This window comes from Cyprinus carpio, chromosome A3 (genome assembly GCF_018340385.1).
Source record: "Cyprinus carpio isolate SPL01 chromosome A3, ASM1834038v1, whole genome shotgun sequence".
NCBI lineage: Eukaryota > Metazoa > Chordata > Actinopteri > Cypriniformes > Cyprinidae > Cyprinus > Cyprinus carpio.
The window spans coordinates 14,099,639-14,123,437 of record NC_056574.1 but is presented as its reverse complement, the minus strand read 5'-3'; the positions used below and the strand labels follow the sequence as shown (position 1 = coordinate 14,123,437).

The window sequence follows — 23,799 nt, the reverse complement described above, 5'->3', positions numbered from 1 at the left end:
GCAAACAGGTTGTACAGGGTATTTACAGAGCAGCAATAGAGGTAAAAAAGTAAATAAATAAAAATTAAAATTATAGAAATTGCTGTAGGCAAGTGTCAATGTCAGTATATTCAGTATCTTACTGATAATTAAGTGAAGTCATGTAGAGTTTAAGTTGAGTTTAGGAGCCTGATGGCCTGGGGGAAGAAGCTCCTCCTAAGTCTCTCAGTTTTTGCGATCAGGCTACGGAAGGGCTTACCAGATGGCAGCAAAATGAAAAGAAAGTTACCAGGGTGATTTGTGTCCTTAATGATTTTAACAGCTCTGCTTTTGCAGCGTTTGAGGTAGATGTCCTGCAGAGAGGGAAGAGCAGACCCTGAGATGCGCTCAGCTAAGCGCACAACTAACACAATTTCTGTGCACCCTTAACTGGAGCTGTTCCCATACCACACTGAGATACACTAAGTCAATACACTTTCTATGGCCCCTGAATAGAAAGTTTTCAGGATTGCTGGTGAGACCCTGAATTTTCTCAGCTGACGAAGATGGTACAGTCTTTGCCTGGCTTTCTTAACCTGAGTTTGAATGTGGGTAATCCAAGTCAGAGTCTGAGACACATATGCACATATTCACCCAAAAAACATGCACGCGCACACACTGGTGTACTGCATTAAGTGTACTGGGTTTTGCATTACCCTTCACTCTAGTCAGGGTTGCTGTGTTTTTCTCTCCCCATGTCAGTTTGAGGGACGCTCTCTGTTCCAGTGAAATAACAAAATATAAAACAAACAGATATGCCCCATTTCTGAGAAACAGCCACTAATATGCAGTGGCAGTTTTGCTTGGTTTATTAAAAGCTTTAATCACGGATGGGTTTTCAATATATGTGTGTGTGTGTATTTTTCTTGGAATTTAGTTTTGTTTGTTTCCCAGTGATATACACTACTGTTCAAAAGTTTGGAGAGAGTAAAAATTTTGTCTGTTTGTTTTATGAAAGAGATTAATACTTTTATTCAGTAAGGATGCATTAAATTTATCATAAGTGAGAGTAAATACATTTTTAATGTTACAAAAGATTTCAATTTTAAATAAACTCTGTTATTTTGAACTTTCTATTCATCAAAGAATTCTGGAAAAACACTCTTTCAACACTCATTATAAGAAATGATAATAAGACTGGAGTAATGATGCTGAAATTCAGCATTGCATCACAGGAATTAATTACATTTAAAAAATATTCACATAGAAAATAGTTATTTTAAATTGTAATAATATTTCACAATATTACATTTTTTCTGTATTTTTGATCAAATATGCAGCCTTATAAAAGACTTCTTTCAAAATAAAAAATATTTACAATATTTACAAATCTTACCAACTACAAAATTTTGAACAGCATTTTATATATATATATATATATATATATATATATATATAATATATATATATATATATATATATATATATATATATATATATATATATATATATAATAGCATGGGGGGCATTTGGTCACAAAAATATAAGTCAAAACTGACACACAAGGACATGCGCGCACACACACACACACACAATAAGAAATATTTGTCTATACACACACACACACACACACACACACACACACAATTGTAATGCACACACACACACACACACACACACACACACACACACACACACACACACACACACACACACACACACAAACACACACATTCCAGAGGATCTAAATGTGAAAATATAAAAGCCATTGCTCCCTAACTTTACTAAATCATCAAATATGTCTTTTTTTAAGCTGTCTTTTATGCAATAAATAAATGGTGGACATAATAAAGACCTGTCTAGCGCAGACAAACCAACCATTATTCTTACTATCTCTCACTCTTCAACTTGGAATAATCACTCTTCTTAATCTTTCCTTCTTTCTTAAAGTTAAAGCTGCTGATAAGTCACAGGCTTTATAAAATGACACATCTGACAGGTGATAAGGAAGAAGATGAATGTAGGAGAGAAGTGTAATAAATGAAGACAGAGTTATTGACAGGCCCAGATGGTGCTTTGACGTACTGGTGACAGCAAGGTACGTGTTCGTCTGGATCTCTCCTGCTAAGTTGCGAGCGAAGCACTGGAACATTCCGGTGTCGTCCGGGAGTAGCCCATTTATCTGCAGACTGCCGCCCACCAGGACTCTGTAACGAGGTGTCTTCACGGGGCTTATGGGTACAGCATCCTTATACCACACTATATCTGGCTGAGGGACACCTGCAGGGGCATAGCAAGAGGAGTGTTATCTAACACATCCACACACACTGTCTCTCTCTCTCTCTCTCATACACACACACACACACGGCAGAGGCGCACAAACTCACCGCGAGCTTGGCATGGGATGTCTACCACCTTCTCCATCTCAGCAGTAATATGTCTGTCGGGCTCCTTCACAAACTGGGGATGTTCTGCACAGAGTTCACTTGTGAGAGTAGTCTTGACAGTAGTCTTGACCAGACTGAACTAAAACACTCAATATCACTGAGATATTGACAATGCACAGGGCCTTCAGAAAGTATTCACCTTCTCTGTTGCACTTCATTATTGTTGCAGAATAAAATAAATCATGCAGAGTTTTTTATATTTTAACATGGCTGTCAAAAAATCTTTATAGCATTCACTTCTTTTTTTAAACAACGTACTGTGTGTACAGTGAAGTGTTTAATTATCTGATATGACAGATCACACTAGATGTATTAATAATGTGCAGAAGCATCATGCCAATTCAAACTGAGGTGGCATTTGTGCACATTTTCACCTTTAATAATTAAGCTTTACATGAAGATTGTGGATAAAATATTTTCAGAGCAGCAAAAAAAAAAAAAAAAAAAGGAAAGCAAAGCAAAGCAAAGCAAAGCAAAGCAAAGCAAATGTTTTATAAAACATTAATAAAATATATTTAAACTGGCAGGTTGGCAAGTTTTTAAAAATTAATTTGTTATCACAGGACCTCCAAAGAGTTTTACATATTACATATTAATATAAATATCAGCCGTATGTGAAAATGTCTTTTGCTTGGGTGATTTAGATATATATTTATTGGTTTGCTTGTTTTATTAAGTTTCATTCAGAAAGGATGCATTAAATGGTACTTTAGGATTTGAACACAGGTTCCCATTGGTTATTAAACAACAACTTTTCTTAAAAACAGTGCAACAAATAGCAATAAAAATCAGCACAGCTCTTCTTAAGACCCAGGAGCTGTTTGTAGAACTTCATGATGAAGTTACTGTCCGGAAAATACCTAGACAAGTTTGTAAAAAGTCCGGCAAGCTTAGAATCTTCTTTAGGCATCATGAAGCCCATCATAACAAAAGAGAATAAACACAGCACAACCCAGACAGCCCTACGATTAAGCTATCTCAACAAACTCTACGAATGTAGAGTAGTATCCAAAAAAAGAGCAGTAGTGTGAATATCTAAAACTGTTCACACATCCATAATCTTCAGCTCTTTCCAGAATCACCTTCCTAGAAAAAAGCCATTTCTGTAGAAGACCAATGCCCAGATTCACCCAGAGTTTGCTAAAGTCCAGATGAAAAAATGTGAAACCTTTTGGAGGAACATCTTGTACCTAAACTTGAGCTATGTGAAGCTTGAAAGGAAAGCACTGTCTTTGGTCCAACACCCAAGTAATACCATCCTTATCTCATAATACTCATAATAATAGTCTTCTTTCAGCTGTTGGCATCAAAGGCAACATGGATACAGGCAAATCCTTGAGAGAACCTCATTCAAGTCCACCAGATATCTGGGTTTTGCCTAAAGGCATATCAGAACAACGAGCAAAAGCACACAGCAATAACGGATTTAAAAAAGAAGGTCAATATTTTGAAATGACCCAGCAAAACCATTGATTTGAATCCAATTGAAATCTGGTATGAGACACTCTCCATTAATTTGGTAGAGTTGGAAAATATTTGCATGGTAAATGGGCAGAAATTAAACAAAGTAAATGTTCAAGGTTCGAACATAACACACTCAAAGCTGTTACTGCTGCATGAGGGCTAGTATTTACTCTAAGAGATGAATACTTTCATAAATGAGTCTTTCATCTAGGAGAAATTAAGGTTCTTGAATGATTTCTTTTTTTGCATGCCTTTGTGTTGACATTTTTGAAGATTAAAAGGGAAAAAATTATGCACAGTGATGAATACTTTCACACATTTTAAACACAATTTTGACAAGAAGGAGGAACGTGAGGTTACCTAGGACGTGCAGATATGCTCCGGCGCTGACAGAGGGGGCGCTGCTGCTCCGGAGGGAGGCTTCACATTCATAGTAACCGCTGTCACTGACTAAGGGACCGCTGATGGTCAGACGGCGGCCAAAGTCCCGGAGGCCTCGGTTTACCAACACTCCATTTTTCCGCCATGTGATGCTGAGCTTAATGAGAGGCCTGGAGGTAGAGAGAGAGAGAAATGTGGATAAACACAAGTGGGGAATGAGAGATAGGAGTGGCCCAAAGGAGACAAACAGAATTGAGTTTTAATAGTTTGATAGAGGTCATTTTGAGTGCTTGTTTACACACACACACACACACACACACACACACACACACACACACACACACACACACACACACACACACACACACACACACACCTTGCATTGGCCACACACTCCAGTGTGACTTCAAATGTGCCCACCACCACACTGGTGTTCTTCGGCGGGATTATAATAGACGGAGCGATGGGGTCTGCTGGGCCGCCAATGTCTAAAGAGAAGCAGAAGCACACAGGCAAGAAAATTACAAATGAGATCTCAATAGTTTCTCCTAAATTGGTTTGGCTTGCTGTCTGTAGAGGCACAAGATGCGACTCAAGCTGTAAATTGGCTTCCTGGACTACTCAAATACTGAATATTTAATAGAAATGTATAGAAATAGCTGTTTGTATACAGTAGCCTACTGTTTAGAGTCAGTAAGTTTTTTTTTTGGGGGGGGGGGGCAAATTAATTATTCAGCAAGGATGCATTAGACCAATCAAAAGTGACAGTAAAGACATTTATAATGCTAAAAAACATTTTCAGTTCAAATAAATTCTGTTCTTGTGACCTTTCTGTTCATTAAAGAAGATTTTATTCACCAAATCAGCATATTAGAATGGTTTCTGAAGGATCATGTGACACTTAAGACTGGAGTAATTATGTTGAAAATTTAGCTTTGCATCACAGGAACAAATTGCATATTAAAATATAATAAATAAGAAAACTGTTATTTTAAATTGTAATAAAATGTCACATTTTCACACGTTCTTATGGTATTTTTAAATCAAATAAACGCAGCCTTGGTGAACATACTGTAAGAGCCTTCTTCCAAAAACCCAAAAAATCCAACTTTAAACTTTTGATCTTTTGATAGAGTAAAACTGCATTGTGACTGACAGTATCAGAATTTGTTTACAGCTGCAAATGAGCTTGTTTACTATCTTTATCATGATTATGGTATATGTTATACCATAGACAATCTTTTATTAATAAAATGTCAATGAATAAAATTGCAACCTGCACTTCTTCCTGTTTTAATCCTGTTTTCGCTGTGAAGCATGTGAAAATATTAACGTAAACGGATTACCAAAAGCATTTCACAGTGAATTTAAAAAGAGTATAGAGTAAATTTTGCTGTATTCTCGTTTATAAGATTTTTCTTCTGAGGAAAAACACCTTAATAATCTCCCATGTGTCTTTTAAAACAATACCACAATAAAATGAACAAAGCAAGAGTTTTCAGTATATGATCTCATGACCATTTCTTATCCAAATACTTCCAAGCCCAAATCATGTGCGCTTTATACTACTAATAGCTCTACACTTTTACAGTATGTATACATTTTGTGATCTTCTCAGTGGTCATCCAGCAGATGGTCGCTCCATGACCCCACTGGAGCCATTTGGGAGTCTGTGAAACCTAGAACCAGAGAACGAGCAATCTCTGAGCAATAAAATCTCCTTCTGGGAAGAGAGAGAGAGAGAGAGAGAGAGAGAGAGAGAGAGAGAGAGAGAGAAAGCCAGAGTAAAGTTGGAGGCAGTGAAAGAAGGCAGACATAAAGATAATCTTGAAGCTCAGAGCACTTGTTCGTCTCTTTCTCACAGCCCTCTCTATTATCTGCTTAGATTATATATGTAATTGTCTGCACCCTCTCCTCCTGTAAGTGCACTGTAATACCTCCACTAATGTGCCACACTGCAGAATGGGGCCTGGTTGAGAGACACCGTCGACATGATTATATGCCATGCAATCATTTGCCAGCTTCTGGAAACCTTCAGCTGTCTATTGATACTCTGCCCTCAATCAGTGATCTCTCTTTCTTCCGTCTTGATCTTATTTCCCTTTATTTCCTTCCTTTTCCATACTTGGACCCCTGGATAAGAGTTACAGTAGGCTATGGTCTCACAGAGGGACTTTATGGTCTGCCTCTCTTTTTCATAAATCTGTTTTTGTGGGGTCTATTAAAGAGAGGGGCTGTTTTTATGAGGGTGATTAATCACCCTGTCATTGTTGCACCGCAGGACCACAGCTATCATACAAAGCTCCATGAAGCTTCACCACATGCCACATACTCGCAATCTACTGCGCAGTGAGTTGGGGAATATTGATTCTTGAAAAACTGGAGTCTGACCCAATGTATGCACTACATTAGGTGTCATACACAGCCACTAGGGGGCGATGGAGTTGTTTTAGTTGAACCTGCCAATTCACCTGTTAGTGTGAAAAAACCAATATGTAAATAAATAAGATTGGCTAGAAGTTTGTGTAAATGTTAGTGTAAATGCGTACCACTTGCATTGCTTCAACACTATTCTTTATCATTTCAGGGCTCTCTTTCCACTATTCATATTAATAAAATAGGAAAAAGACTAATAAATAAAGTTATTTATGAAACACAGGTAAACTTTTTTCAAAAGTAAAAAAGTGGCTAGATAAATAGAAGGATGAAACAGGGATTAAAATAGAAAACAATATTTAAAATATTTCACAATATTACTACTTTTTTTTCTCTTAGTGAGAAAATCTGATTTTTGTAACTAATTTTAGTTAATGCATTTTAATGTTATAGGGACGATGAATCATTTAGCTGAACTTGAATATTGTAGAAGTCTATTTGAGTATTGTATTTTTGTTCAACATACATTTAAATATTACGTCTGAGATCAAACCATAATTGATGGGCCGCCTGCAGTTCTGCCATAGACCCCCTAGGGCAGGGTGTCCTAATCTGGGGTGATTGAAAAAGCTAAATGAAAAGCTAATAAACAATTAATGAATAGATAAAAAAAAAAAAAAAAAAAAAAAACATCATAATACAGAAATATGTTGTTTGCTGACCTGTATATTATGTGACCATAACTGACATAATGTATGATAACCGTGAAGGTCCCAACGTGTTGATACATTTTTGACTTCAATTTAAAATTAAATATTCTAGGTAAGGAGTTCGGCTGACAAATAAGTTTGGGAATCCTTGCCCGAGGGGGTTGCAGACAATCTTTTGAAGTGTGGACATCACAAAACGTGTGTTGATTCTCTATTCAGAACTCACTTTCTACATTCAGGATGATGGGCTGACTGGTCTTGTTCTCTCCGTTCTTGTCGTTGACAGCCTGGGCGTAGTACCGGCCCGCATCAGGGGCCACGGTGGACAGGATGACAAGGGTGTTGTCCAAAGTGATGGCTCTAAGATGTTAGCGAAAGAACATTAGTCAAACACAAACACGTCAGTAAACAACTCAAACACACAGCAGCGCTAAGGAAAACTGTTTACGTCCAGTAGGCTGGGATGGTAATGTTATTTGCATTGAAGACTCGAGTGGATAAGTGTTTTAGGATTGCTGGAGCTAAAATGCAGGCCATGCGTGAGTGCGTGTGGTTAAATGAGAGTCGACACTTGGAGTGCATCGAGATTAGAGCCTGTGTATCTGTCAGCACAGGCCTGATCAGCCCAGATTAAACCGACTCCAGCACAATTAGAGTGAGGGCTCTCACAGAGTCCAAACCAAATACGCTGCGGAATATCAATGCATTGATGGAGCAACAAGCAAGCGGCAAACAAATCGTATGCTGTCAGGTCCTCTCACCATCATACAGGACCATTACTGCTGCTCGACAGACACAGAGAGAGCGAGACAGAATGAAGCTCAGAGCAGCGCCGCTGGAACCTCAGATGTTTATATAACCCCTGCCTCAACGCTCAGCGCCTCATTGGGGATTCCTCATATACTCCAGCTGAAAAACAGTGTCTGAATGTTCTCCAGTCTGTGCTTTGGGGTGGGGGAACACAATCCTCAGTGTCTAAAGCCCTCACATCAGATGTGACATGCCGGACGATCAGCATGAATTATAAATCATCAAACACGCCGGCTGTTTTCGTCGAGCCTGTTGCTGGCGGATGAGGTAAATTGATCTCAGGTGATTACTAAGACCTTTCTAACATGGACTGTGCACATATACACACACACTAGGCAGTGCGCACTCAGGCGCAAAGTCTGTCAATCATCCAAAGTCATCAATAAAGGCCTTTTGTCCACTTTGTCTAATTGGCTCCCGTGTTGCCGGCTTCCTCTCTAGCCTTCAATCACATTTAGTCTAAAGTCAACAGGGGTTCTTATTATAACAGACTTTATCAATGTGAGTTTCTGCAGTAAATACTCAGAGTTTTTCTGGAAGTTCCAGAGTAATTATACAACAGCATTGTACTCTATTTCTGTGTGGTATAATAGCCTATCTATGAGAGCGAGGGCCATTAAGTTGACTCTGATCCACAAATGAAGAGAAGATTACATGCGGCTGCTGGGGGGGATTTTGCGCCCGTCTCTGAACCATGTGATCCCGGGCCGCGGGAAGCTGTGGATTTGTGGGGGGAAGATCAATGCCGCCTCTCCTTGCGACACCACCTGAGACCGTTCTCCCTGCACAAAGCCTTCCATGTCTAAGAAACAGAGAGAGAGAGAAGGAGCACAAATCAGGACAAAACAAGAACAGGGACATTGTGACTCATTGTGACAGAAAACACAAGGTTCCAATCTTGTGATATGACTCTTTTGGCAACTAACACTTAAGGCTTCATTTTCTGTGTTCTTGTTTTCTGTTGAGTGTGCAAGTCTTTCAAAGTATTCTCCTTTGATGGTGAGTGTGGATAGACATGTACATGGACCATTCTTTTCAAATGTTTAGATCTCGCATATGTACTGTTGACTATGCAAGCAGTGTACGATAAAATATTATGAAAATAGTGTTGAAAATAGAAATAGTGCTATGAATTACTGAATGTATGTTCACTAAACTTTCAAAACATCCATTTTTTTTCTATCTTATGTTTTTTTATTCCATTCCATTCCATTTTATTGTTTTGCTAACATTATGAGAATGTTACTGTTGTTAAAATTAGTAACATTTAAAAACCGTTAAGGCCTTTATCCCTCTGAGGGCGATGCAAAAAATCGCAGATGAACGGTACTTTCACACCGAACGCAAAACGATTGTTCACCTGCACGCTAGGTGGTGCCGACCTACAATACATTTTTCCTCAGATATGTATCTCGCAAATTTAACATCATCAGCTTCTCAATATACAGCATTAAATTAAGATTAACAAGGTTCTACACCAGAAACAAACTATCTATAACGCTTACAAGAATAGGCTACATCCTAAAATATAATTAGAAGTACAATTAGCATCAAGCTACACTTAAAAATATAGGTAATTATTAATGTATTTGCTTACCCACTTTAAACCATCTTCGGGTGCTTGTAATAATTGTAATCTATAATTGATTTTGATTAATAAGCAGACACATGCACTCTTTGTATGTTTAATAACGCTACACTGCTAATATTTGTCATAAACATTCTTTATTGCTATAAAAATACCATGAGCTGCATACAAAACACATACAGAAAATATATCGTCATAATCATGTCTATTTGCTTTCATATTTCATGTGTAGAAAAATAGTTAACGTGCTCTGATAACACTTGCACAAGTGAAAGAAAATGGACCATGCTCTACAGATCACATAATTCAGTGGACAATTAATAGAAATTGTATTCTGTATAAAGAACATGTGAGAATAAATCTGTTCTCAAATACCAACGATAACAAAAACTCAGCATCCACTCTCTTCTCTTATCCAGGATACTCTTCTTCTGTGTTTGTTTACACTGGTTTTTGTGCAACAGCAGCTGCTCTGGTCACATGATCCTAGCTCAAATCTTATTGGACGGCCCGTGTTTTCGCTTTGCAAAATTTAAAAGATTCATCGGACTGGTTCGAAAAAATAAAAACATTCACTTTTTCGTTGCGTGAATGTTTTCTGTCTATGTGGAAGCATCCATAGAAATCTATTGTTTTATTCCAGCGTGTCATCGCATCCGATATTTGTTTCGCTTTTTCGCCCTCAGTGTGGAAAGGCCTTTAGACGAGCATCCAGCTAAAATGTTTAAAAAAACATTCCATGAATGATGTATACTTAACATTGTTGAGCTAAAGTTTTTAGAACATTATTTAAGACTAGATAACTTTAAACAAACATTTTATTAATGCTACAGGAAGAACGTTTGCTCTTAACTTGCCAGAAAGTTAGCCAAAGTATGTTCTCTGTAAGCTGGGAACTTGGTTTGACATGACAAGTTTCTAGCATCAGCTTTTCTATATGCTCATTTGTCTGTGCTAAATTAACAAAGCAGTAAAACTGCCAATCAAAATGTTTCAGAATCCATAAACCTAGGTATTCACTTTTGGTAAATTAATCATCTCACACTGTTTACACTAAAGCTGCCTCAAATCATCATCACTTATCTAAAGCTGTGATCACATTTACAATTACTGGACAAAATCCAATCATTAAATAGGAATTATATGGATTTCACAAATTCGCTGACTTCTGTGAATGGTGCTTCGTGTATTATTACACTATCGACAACAGACAATGACCATTTTGCTCTGTTAGCGAAAGTGTGATATTTTAAGCGACCACACTTAACAAAGTTTTAGGATTTCCAGTTTGTATTGTGTTAGGAAATGATGTGACACTTACAGGCGACCTGGACTTGTGAACTCCTCTGCATCAGAGCTCCCACCCTGTTCCTGACGATGCATCTGTAGGAGCCTGCATGGGAGCGATCCAGTGACGGAATTACATACCTGGTGAAAGAAAATTGGAATCCACTTAGCCATTGTTTGCTACTTTTCATACTCACAGCATGGAAGCTTGCAGCTAGCACTGGCTATGATAAATGGCCTTTGATCCAAAAAAGCTATTTATTGGTCCATAATTAATCAAACAGTCCTAGCTTCTACTCGAGTGCAGATCAGGACGCAACACTCAGCCAGCTCAGGGTGTTCATGGGTATCCTGTTGAAGAAAGAACCCTTATCAACAGTAGATAGGAGTCCTCAGGCAGCTCTGGAGCTGCGGTCACAACAAAACACAGGAGTGGCCATTAACACTTCAGACAGAACAAAGGAGAGAAATATTTATGTGGATGTAGGCAGGGTTGGATTATATAGGGCCCTAGGGCCTCAGACTAACAGGGGCCTACAAAACATCAGGTTGGATGACCCGAGACCATCAGAGGAAGCTGAACACTAGAGCCGCATACAATGCAAGTGGGCCACTTGCTGACCACAGGGAGACCTGGCCCTCTTGTACAGTACAAATTGACTGGGCCCCTCACAGCATCAAGTGTGAACTGACCCCTTGAAATGAAATGAAAATTAACCTGGTCTAGCTTTGCATGTTGCATTAAAATGCATGTTATTGATCTTATTAAAATCTGCCCCTTTTCTTACAATGGACATAACAAAGTCTCCATTCTACTTTTATGTATTTTGAGTCCCTCTGCATATTCAATGCAAAATGCCCACTAGAGGCACATTTTATAACCTTTCAAAACCAAATTCCCAAAAGTGAATATTCTGTCATCTTTTACTCAGCGTCATACAAAACTGTACGTCTTTCTTCCTCCATTGAAATACAAAAGAAGATATTTTGAACAAAAGTCATACAGGCTTGGAATGACATGACGGTGTGTAAATGGTGAAAGAAATATCCCATTAAGATCACTGTAGGTTTTGTAGTTATCTTAGTCAGTTAATGCAAAATTAGGGGTGTTGGATATGGGTTAATCATGTGCTTTGAACGTCTGTGACCGTAGTCATGTATGCTATTGAAATAAAAACTAAAACTAGGCCAACATGAAAACATGAATTACACAAGTGAAAACAACACCTACGCACACTGCTTCAGTCACGAGCCTGTGGCAAGACCTATTAGTTAAATGGAGTGATAAAGAGAGAACTGAGCATGTGGGCAGTGGCACTTTTACTCAACCAGACAATGCTGCCTCATTTGTACACCGCCAGCTCTTTTTCCAATACTAGTTTTCCTGCATTACCAGTCACAGGTTTAGAATGTCCTGCTGAATAGGATTCAAGCCTTTTCTTCAGTCAGAAGCATTGCTATTGTCTTGACTAACAGGCAGAAAAGCTGTAGCAAGCAGGAACCTCTGCAAGAGGCCAGAAAACGTCTGACTCGACCCCTACTTAGAGTGAACACTACGGGTAGCTTAGACTTTTAGCTATTAGGACATCTTATAATGCAAAGGCAAATATGAAAGAGTCCATCTGGAGTCCTGTGGTCAGCAGGTACAAAGAATAGAGGAACAGAAAACTGCCAAGCCACCTCACTGCTACCAGAGAGAGAGAAAGAAAAATACCCTTTTTTTAAATATAAATATTACATAGCTCTTGAACTTGAAAATAATTCACAAGGTACTCGGCTACCTGCTCTTTCTTGATGGATAATTCTGCACTGACTTCACCAGGGATACAACATTTATGCACAATACATAAAACAAAACATGGACGACAGGGATCGCTCAGGAAATACATCTCATTCTCATTTAATGTGAGCTGAGAGGCAATATGAGTGTGATTTCATGGCTGCAGAGGGAATGAGGCGCTACAACTCAAGAGGATTACGATCCACAAATGCTCTTGACTCACTAAAAAGAAAGAAGACATAATTTAAATAAATACCAGAAAAACTGAATGAAATTAGTTGCAATTGAAAGTTTGGTGAATGTTCTATTTGTGATAATGATTAAGCTGTCTGAGTAATAAATGTGTGTTTCTTCAACTACATGCACTTTCGTGATCCAGGGGTGGATTTTTATTCAAATTAAAAGATTTAATTTTTTTTATATTTGTTATATGAATGTCTAATTAAAATGGTTTTGGAAACTTTTAACCAGGCCTTCATTATTTTCTTTATTACTTTTTAAATGCGTTTATGAATAGATTTTATTGTTTTATTCTTCTCCCAGACCCTGACTTTCGATCTTAAAATATGAAAATTCACAGAATTTTTTAAATTGTGCATCATAGCTGTAACTTTGTAACTTTGCAGTTTAATAGTGTGTTTAGGAAACATGGTAGCCACACAAAAGAGTTCAGATTTATTCTTAAAATGTCATTTTTTAATAATATGGAAAAAAAAAACACTTGTCAGAATTAAAATGTCATTTCCATCACCATCACTTATTGCACCAGAAAATGTTTTTAAATGCAATACATTATTTGAAATGTGACATTGTGCTGGGAATGTTCATGACTTACAAACAACAACAACAAAAAGTCTTGTATGTTCACTGTTGTTATTATTAGTGCACAAATGAAATTAACTACTTAGAGTGTGAAAAGTGCATTTTCAAAATGTCTACTGGGCCACTCTAGAAACACTCATACAGCAGTGGGAAGATAGGAAGTGTCACCTGTACTCCAGGGAGAAACGCGTCCACTCTGTCCCATTGTAAAGCCATTTAAACTCCAGAGGCCAGCTGCCCTCAGCCATGCAGGTGAGAACCAAACGGTTCCCTTCCAGGTGGATTTGGGTTGCCACCGGCTCCATCTTGAAGTAGGGTGGGACATCATCTGAGGGAGAGAGAGCGAGAGAGAAAGAAAGAGGCTTAGCATGTTTCACTCAAGTAGGATGTGTTCCTGGATCAACATACTTGTTAGTCCAGAGACAACATTTCTATCAACCAATCCAAAATAAGGGTGAGATTTTAGAGTCAAGCTTAGGGCTGAGGTTACATTTACATGTATTCATTTTAGCAGACACTTTCATCCAAAGCGACTTAAAAACAAGAATAATACAAGCAGATTAATCCAAGGGAGAATACAATACATGTAGACAGCAGTTTGTTTCAAATGATCACTAGAATAACGTAGCACTTGAGCAGAAGTGGAAGTATAAAATATTGGAGAACAATGCTAGTTACTGTAGTGCTGGCATTTGATGTCTTAAATGAAAATAAGTATTTTTTGTTTGTTTGTTTTGTTTTCTTCAGGTGAAAACCATAAGAAAGACTATTTACTTTACACCACTGGTTCTTAACCAGAGGTCCGGGCCCCACTTGAGGGCCTAAGCCAAATAAAAAAAGCCTTAAAAAGGTTTAGAACCACTGCTTTACACTTAAGACTACTAGCAAGCAAATAATATATAAAATGTTTGTGTGTTTACAGTATATAAACATACTAAAATAGTCACATTTTTCCTTTAAAAACAATAACTAAACTAATATAGTAACCAGCAAAAGGTGTATATAAATTATTTGTTAGTTCTAAAATTTTATTCTTTTTGAACCAATAATCAACAGATCCTGGGTAAAGTCATTCCAAGTTCATTTCAATTCATGTGGCAACCTAAGTGAGTGACTTGTTTACTTTCTAATTAGTTCATCCATTGCCACCTGTTAGACCCATTCAGGCTTATTTACAGACCGGTTGTGAAAAAGACAGGTGGGCATTATCACATTGGCTGAGTAATCAGCTAATCATAATGCCACCTCTTCTATCATAAGTATTTTCGTCTACATCTAGACATTTCCCAGTTCGTTTGATTTTTGATACTTTTTTTATCTGCCTTGGTTCCTAAGATCAAAGTTGCTAGCTAGTCCATTAAAGGTGTGTCTCTAGCCACTTTTTGAAGATTCCCGTGTATTCTGTTGTATGAGTAAAGGTCAGAAATTAATTTCACGACAGAGTGTGAAGGTTTTAGACAGTGACCTTACCGTGACGGCACCACTGGCATCACTCGGCCAGTGACCACAGTGGATGAGAGGAAATAGATCTACAGAAGGTTACAGTTACTGTTGGAGTTGTGACTGTTTCCTTCTTTAAAGTTTCATTTTTAGCCTTTTAGCCTATATATTTATATATATAGTGGCAAACACCATATTCAACAGGCTATAATTGTTTGAAAGACATGTTGTTTACTACCAACAAAGAAAGATGAAACATGTCTTTGTGCTGAATCATGTCATGCTGAGAGTGAGAGAGTCAGAAATATAAGCAAAAGAAGCCATTAAGAATGATAAGCTAAACACGATTTGACAAACTGAATTTGGCCTCTTAAAATATAAAAGACAATTTAAGTAACAATTTGTCTGTTGTGACGCTGAGATGCTCTGGAGACGTCTGAAGTCTTGATAGAGGGAGGATGAGGTGAGAATTTCAGGGGCTTGATGGGCTAAGTGAGGGAAGGTTTTGAAGATAACTTTAAGATGCAGTCGCTCCACCTGCAAACCTGACAGAATGAGCTATAGTGTGCTGGGGAATCCATTCATCTTCAGTCTTTCTAAAACAGCCGGATTATACAGACTCTCAGACAAACACAAAGCCCTGCACGCGGGTGCCTTCAGCCAGGAGACAAAGTGATTTCATTTCCTTCACAAGGAGCAGATGATGGGATCTATCGATCGCAACCGAGTCGTTCTCTGTGTGACATGGATCTGATTGTCATTGTGTTTGTGAAAAGCCAATTAAAGCTTGTATTAATTGAGGCAATAAGCTAGCAAGCCCTGGAGCTCTGTTGCAGGGTTGTTAAACATTGTGCTAATTTCTCTGTGCTGCAAGGTGCACTGAGAGCAATGTTACGGAGTCTCTCCTCTAGGGGACACCACCTAGTACATACAGATCTCAGTTTGGACTGAGGACTCACGCAAACAATATATATATATATATATATATATACACACAAGCATATGATGCATATTAACAACTTTCACAGTGTGGTTGGGTAAAGGCAACTGAAAAAAGTTGTCTGGTGCCTGTAGACAAGGACGGCCTTAAAAAATGGAAAAAGCATATTCATTCCCATATTCTTATACCTATACTTTATTATTTTCGCTTTGGTCATGCACGTACCTATAAGTACAATCATAAAAACAATCATAAAAACACATCTACACGTTTCCCTGCATGAAGAATGGGTAATTTTTTTTTCCGTCTAAACGATTTGGCCTGTTATTGGCCTAATCAAGCCTGGTACAACCCTCAAAATCATTGCCATTGGGTAACAGGCTATTGAAAACAATTCCTCTGTGAGCAGATATAGACTGCCAGTCATTTCAAATCCACCCCCAATCCAGTCTTCACTATCCCCCCACCCTGAGTGCACAGCACTCGCCAACCATGCCACCACAGTCATTTTATCCTCCAGTAAATGCACTGCCATTCAGCACAGCCAGTGGAGAGGCACATCCACTTAGCAATCCCGCACTATAAACATACCACCATTAGAGACCTCAGGTGCAAAATCAGGCTTTACATCGATTGGCTGAAAGCAGCATACCCCCCTACAACGATATGATGGACGGTTGTGCATATGTGTGTGAGTGTGTGTGTGTGGTTTGGCTGTATGATTTTTTGTGCCATCTTATGAAGTCTCATCTAGACTGCCCGCAGGAAAGAAAATCATGAGTGACACTTTCTTTGATATCTCATTCGTTTCTCCTAGACAAAAATTGCATTAAATGAAGAGAAAATGGAGACTTTTAATTTTTCTTACATTTTTTCCTGAAAAAATACAAATACCACCCAATAATGCCCCATATCTGCCGAGATGCCAAAGTCTGCAATCAAAATGTAAAGGATTCAATATAAACTCAATATAATACACTCAATTTAAATATGTCTTATCAAACTCTTCATTTAATCTATTAAATTATAGCAATCTTCTATAATATGCACATTAGTTGTACAGATCTATACTAAACTCTTTTTATAGATACTGTATACTATACATAGGCATAAGACTGATTTACAAAGAAGATGTGTGTGGGTGGGGGTGCATAAACTTATCTACATATGTAGTCCTTGCTTAAAGGCAGGTAAATTGTTGCTAACAATAATAGATAACAACTCATTGCTTGTTCAGTCCACTGGTTGACAGAGGCCAGTTGTCATTTTGTTTTCTTAGGTGGCTGAAACTTTAAACGATTATTTCATAAACAGCCTGGGGCAAAGACTACATTACTGGTGGTTAATAGTGGCTAATACCTCTGCTCTATAGTCTTACTGTAGGTTACCAATTGCTCCATGTGTGTGTGTTGTGTTGTTGTTGTTTTTTCTAAGGAATTTTAGGAGAAACACTGAGAAACTCCATAATGTCCCCATATGAAAGACAAACCTCTGCACAATTTTCCTCTGAGAGAGGCAGAACTGAGACCTTAGATTTTAAACTGCTTCTAAAGAAAGTTATGCTGTTTGTCTAAACCGTTAACGTTTGTGGTTGAGAGATCTCAAAATGGTTAGAGCAGCTGTGTTGTTTTAGGTAAAAAAATAAAATAAAAAATGAACAGGGTCTTTGTGGCCAAGTACACAATGCGGTAAAAATTTCACTCCCATGGGTTCCTATTACAGTTTGTCAGACGAAAGGTTATGTTAGCATGAAATGGAGGCAGAGCACAGACTAGTTTGCAGAGGTCTGACATTGTCCTCACGCAGGAAGCTTCTTGGTGCTGAGAGCGATCTCCATATTGTAATGAGAATGTTAGTCAGTGCCTGTGGCCTCTTCACTGTTTGAGCACCAGGCTTTGATCTGCTGGGGCTCAGGCAGGGTTAAGCAGCTCTGTTTCTCACTCTCTAAAATCCTGCTCTGAGTGGGCGGGCTAGGTCTGCAGGAGAGCGTGCCCACAGAGAAAAAGAAACCCCAGGTCAGGATGATTCTAAACTCAGCCTTAATGAGCCATAACGCAGGTGCCATTTCTCATCAGAATCCCTGTGGTTTGGAAGTGGAAGAAAAAGATAAAACTAAAGGAAGATGCCTTTTTGTGTTGATCTTCAAGGGGGGCAGCAGGTGGTAAGAAGTATGTCAATGTGCACTAGGTGAATGAAGTGTGCTATATTGAGGTTCTTTCCAAACATTGTATGTTTGTGTGTGGGGGTGTTGGGTGGCATGGATTGTTGGTCCAGATGGAGAACCTATGGGGGAGGTTCCTCTGCGGTGGAGGAGCCCTGCAGTGGGAAAGTTGAGCTGGCCGGAGTCAGGGGGCGTTTAATGTTCTCTTCATGCTTGGTCGGGCTGAGACCATCATTCTGTTGTGCCCTTATCCACCTTGCCACCACTGGCCACCTTAGAATCGACAAAGAAGCACTTCCACTAACCTGACAGCCAACCTCAAATGGCAACGGTCCACTCAGGCTGCTGTTGCTCTAGCACACACAGAATTTTAATAGCTCTGAGACAAAGGCCACAAGCACCAGCCGGGATCCATAAAGCATGCCCCACAAAGCTTTCACTGCACCTTGCTGGCACGCAATCATACTCTTGGGGCTTGGACTGAACACTTGTTCTGCAATTCCCTCCCTTATTCCAACACGATAGAAGTCATGTCCACTTCTGCTTAATCCTCTGGCACCTGTGCATAAGCACGTTAGCCAATACTGCTCTTCTCATCACAAAGGCATAGAATAAGTGGACGCAAGTTCTAGGCAACCTCTGGCTTAAAGCTGTTTTTAAGAGATACCCTTTCCTGAATCATTGTAGAACCCTGGGGTAATGGTCACCTCTGCTTTGTCTTGCCAAAAAAAAAGATCACAGTACTTCCTGTAGTGCCTGTAAGCATAATAATGACCATGTCCCTAGCCTTTAGTTGCAATACTGGAGAAGTCAGTGCAAGTGCGTGTTTGTCTATCTGCTGGTCCAGGTGAGTGTATGAGACTGGCACAGGAACAATCCTGCTCTGCGCTCCTGGTCCCTGCTGAAGGTCAGCCTGATCTGTCACTCTCTTTCAGCAGCGGTTGTCACAGTTGTTCATCAACTCTCCAAGTGTGCAAAATGCCCTCCACCCTGACAACAAGGTGAAGAGGCCCATTACCCTTCAGGCCAAACAAGCATGTTGCCGCATTAAGACCAACTCAGATGCAACAGCAGTGTGGCCACAGCACTATCATCACCATCACATTCAGCGTTCCAGCCCACGTTACTGCGTACAGTATCTATTGGTGTATTTATGACTGGTAAAATCTCATTTGTGAGGCACAAGGGTGGGTGCTTCAGAAGCGCCAAGGGTTCTTTTGTTTAGGCAAATTGTGATAGCACCAAGAAAGACAGAAAAAGCTTTTATTTTACTGTTGTTGTCTTTCTTTGAAAAGCACCACAGGTCTGTTGAATGAGGCGTAGAATAATAAAGGAACTCGGAATTACTTTGTTTGACTTCTGTTGCAATTCAATCGGTGGGGTAATTTGCAGTCTCTCATAGCTCTGAATTTCATTAGCTCCTCAGGTTTTCTCGGCACATCTGTCTATGACTGCAGTATGAGTAGGTTGCCGCGGGTTAATGGATGTGTAATTGATGCGATTAATTGAGGTGTAATGTAGCACGGCATTGCGATTTTGATCCAGGGGGCTGCAGGCAGCCAGTGACGTAGCTCAAACACAATTAGAGGCAGCATTGAGCTATCAAATAGAGATTTAATTAGGAGCGAAGACAGAATGGGGGACAGTCAATGGTCTGCAGATTGAATTACCCGAACACAGCCTCCTGAAGGCGGCATCGACACAATGCCAGCACACATTCTTCCTCCACCCTCTCTTTCTTTCAATACCTATCTATTTTCTTACCTTTTGTCACTTCTTCTTTCTCTGCCACTTCGTCACAGTCTCTGGCGCTGTGCATATGCTGTCTCCTTGCATTTCCCTCTATAACTTCTCTTTCTACTTACCTCTGCATCTTTCCCCACCTCTCACTACTCTCCCTCCCTCCTGTTTCATCTGCCTTTTTCCTTCTCTGGTTCTCAATCTCTCTCTGACTCAACACCAGGGGATGCATGCGCCCTGGGACGTGTCTCTGATATCCATGAGATTAATTAGGCACTAGAGCGCTTGGCACAACACGGAGAAGTAACTGTGCACGCCAACCATCAATTAATGAGATGCTGTGCACCCTCATACTTCATCCACATCTATTTTTCACCCCTCTGTCAATGCCTCTGAGAATCCCAATCAGTTGCCCCGACTGCATGTTTCTCTCTTCATCCAGTGGACTCTGTGAAGTCAGATACTGTTTTGATGGACTTGAGTAGGGAGTTTTGGAGTGAAGCTGAGGGAGCACTGAAGTTTTAATGGCATGTGTGCTGTAATTATGTGCCTACTTATAGAGAACTACATCTTCGAGCTTGTCTTCCCATCTAATTTAATGCAAATAGGTAGGTGGCAAACAAAACCGAAAATGAGAGTGCAAGCTACAAATTCACTTGATCTTAGTGCGAAGATAAATTACATCATGTAAGCTGAAGGCATGCAAACACCTCACCAAAGTGGTAAGAAGAAAGATCGGAGGTAGGAAAGCACTCTAGCCTGACACGAAGAGGCAGCTACGAACAGTATTTAGAAAGTAGGGCAAAGAATAATGGAGGAAAATAACAAACAAAGGCATCAAAATGAGAATTCCACTGAGCCCCGGGTCATTAGAGTTAATTCTGCGCATTCTGCCATCTGCTGCGATTGTTTACACTTGCCTGGATAATTAGATCCTAATTAGTTGATGGGGTGGTGGGAAAGCATTCCATCCACACATTATTATTTCAATGGCTCCATTATGGTAGAGCACCTGGACATATGACATGGCACTGTCCAAAACCTCACTCTCTTAATGCGGGGCTCGCAAAAGAACGAGTCAAAAAACAAACAAACACAAAAATGACAAATATGAAGTGTAATTATTGGCTGATATGTCCTTTTAGGCTCCCCTACAGGAAATCACACATTGCATTCTTCGTGACTAAATGGCATCCGAGGCAATCATTTCAAATGGAAAGGACGGCCTAGGCCCCATCTGTTCGAGCAGTCATTTCACTGGGCCTTAGAGATACTGACACTCCAACAGCACAGAACAAGCAGTCGGATTCCTCCCGCTTTCTTCCAACCCCTCCCCTACACCTGAAACCCCTGTGTTGGAGAGATAGCACACTTGTTAATAGTCAGGAGCTCTGCATTGTATCTGGAGGCTGGCATTGTAATATATGTGCACGGAAAGGCAGCTGATTGTGATTCTTATCATTGCGTGTGTGCTGGCTAGAGTGCCGCGAGGTGACTGAGTGAATGGCAGGGCTGGATGTAAATGCTAATGCCTGCATGGCTTTGACAGAGAGAAGAATTACCATCCACCTTCATTACATTTACAGCGGTCCGCGTGCCAAAGCAGACAGGGCTCGGCTTGGACACTGGTTTATTTATTTGTTATGAGGGTGCAGAACACGGTTCGCATTAGGAACATCAGTCACATGCATTTCGTATGGGAGGGATGGCAAAGAATGCAGCTCTGCGCCGTCAAGGATACGTCAGCCATATTTTACATCAGACTGACTTGAAACAGAGAAGCATCAGCACTCTGGGTTTTCCATCTGACTTTAGAAAAGAGAGACAAAATGTGTCCTCACAGAGGACAAAACAATATTGAGGCTAAAAAATGCAATGGGCGTACATCTGGGAGCACAAGCTGGTAACAAAAGTAGAAAAAATAAACAATTTTGTGACTGGAACGAGCAAGACACATGGGGAGTTGAAACGGGGTGACCAAACATGAACTTTTATGTTTGAGAACATACACAAAACAATTTGAGCAGACAAACAGCAGTTTCTCATCTCAGCCTGCTGATAGTCTACAGTGTTTAATGGCACTCCATTACACACATACTTCCTACAGACCTTTTTGACCACCATTTCCCCCCATCATTCTTCTTAATTGGGCTGTTGGTGTTCTCAGAGATGGTGTAATTATACCTCCCCTGTGACACCCGTGACCCCACTTCCAGCTGCAGTCCCCATTCACTGAGAATAAGCACTCCACATCCCTAAACACCTCATCGCTGACCCCTGACCTCCGTCACTCCAAAGCTCTATTCCAGCCGAAACCCTGTAGCTGTGTTTAGACTACCACGGCCAGCTCCGTCTAGAATGGGCACAGATGTACACGGCGACCATACTGGACAGCAGAGCAGACCGCAGATACAAATCCGAACACTCAGACATTATGCTAATGACATTGTTCTCACACATCTTACATGTCTCCTCACTGAATCTCATCTCGCTTCTCAATTACTCAGATATTGTGCATCAGTAGCTGAGAGGCATTTTGCAGAAACAGGAAAGAGGAGTTCTTTTCAGAACACTAATTACTGTGTTTGCCGGGACACAATAGTGGCCGGCGATGGTCTTGCATGTGAGGGTGGTTGCAATTAACCTCTGTAGTCAGCATAGAGCAACAGTGTTTGGAATCTGCTCCGTGCTTCTGGTTAACATGGCACCCACATAGATAAACATCCTGGAATTCTGGAGTTTGAGTAAGACTGACCACACCTTTAGAAACAGACTAAATAAGTATCTGATTATACAAACATGGGAGAGGGCAAGATCTGTGGTGCAGGCTGCTTGGGATCAGCATTTTGCTGTAAAAACTGCAGATGAATGTGGTTTAAATTCATGTGACCTGGTCACAGGGATAGATTTCTACAGCACAGGTTAGGGTCTGGCCAAGTGAAATATGTGGTGATGGGCACATTAACAGATTTATTTAAATGAGTGAGTACTTTTGTTCTCTGCCATGCATACGGGTGAAGAATTTGTGGAAGCTGCTGGGCTCAATTACTAGTTTCAAATATCAAATGAACGTATGTCACATTAATGCCATCCAGGAGGCGAGAAACCCACACAGTTTTTCTGATTGAGTTCACACCAGTATCAAGCACAAATGGAATCTGCTGATTTTTATGTATGGAATTCTTTGGAATGGAATTAAATGAAACGTGTGACCTGAGAGAACTTTGGTAGCTTAGGTATAGTTCACCCCAAAATCTAAATTTTGTGTTTATTTCCTGAACAATGGAAGTGAATGATCACCAGGATTGTTCACATTGTTCTATGTTCTGCAGAAAAAAAACCTTTATGACTGCATTTAATTTTTTGGGTGAACTATCCCTTTAAATCAGCTTACTGGTTTGACTTCAGGAACCAGATTTTACATTCAGGCACTGATTCTGCTTTATGCTAGTGGTTTAAAGCAGACAACTTCAATAAATCAAACATTCAAATTTATTGAAATACCCATTAATTGAATAGGCTCAACAATATGTAAAACTATGTAAACTGACAATTGTGTGCATGCATAAACAAAAGCATGTAAAGCAGTGTGATTTACCAGCATGGAACAAACAAATGGAACGAACGCTAGTTTAAATATTGTCTTAGCATTAATCAAGTTAGCATGCAGAGGTGTATTTGATGTTGTCAAAATTGATATGGGACTGCATTTTTAAGCTAATAAGCATATTTATTTTGCTAGATACATGATTAGATTTTATTATTAGCATTAAACATTGTTTTTCATCGAACAGACCAGTGAACAAATCAAATGAGAACCACTGGCTTAAAGCAGAATCAAATTAGCCAAACTAAATACACAAATACAGAAAGGGCTGGGAATATACAAAACTTT

At 39.6% G+C, this 23,799-nt stretch overlaps 1 protein-coding gene across 6 annotated transcripts in view; it reads right to left on the bottom strand.

Moving 5' to 3' along the window:
* LOC109079295 (protein sidekick-2-like) overlaps positions 1-23,799 on the bottom strand; it is a 111,123-nt gene that overhangs the window by 34,779 nt on the left and 52,545 nt on the right. For all 6 annotated transcript variants that reach the window (XM_042719570.1, XM_042719574.1, XM_042719582.1 and 3 more), the window contains exons 2-9: positions 13,792-13,951; positions 11,056-11,162; positions 8,801-8,948; positions 7,563-7,696; positions 4,627-4,738; positions 4,230-4,420; positions 2,346-2,429; positions 2,044-2,238 (exon numbers count right to left, since the gene is read on the bottom strand). In XM_042719570.1, coding sequence (XP_042575504.1) covers positions 2,044-2,238; positions 2,346-2,429; positions 4,230-4,420; positions 4,627-4,738; positions 7,563-7,696; positions 8,801-8,948; positions 11,056-11,162; positions 13,792-13,951 — 1,131 coding nt within the window. The remainder of the gene's footprint in view (positions 1-2,043; positions 2,239-2,345; positions 2,430-4,229; positions 4,421-4,626; positions 4,739-7,562; positions 7,697-8,800; positions 8,949-11,055; positions 11,163-13,791; positions 13,952-23,799) is intronic.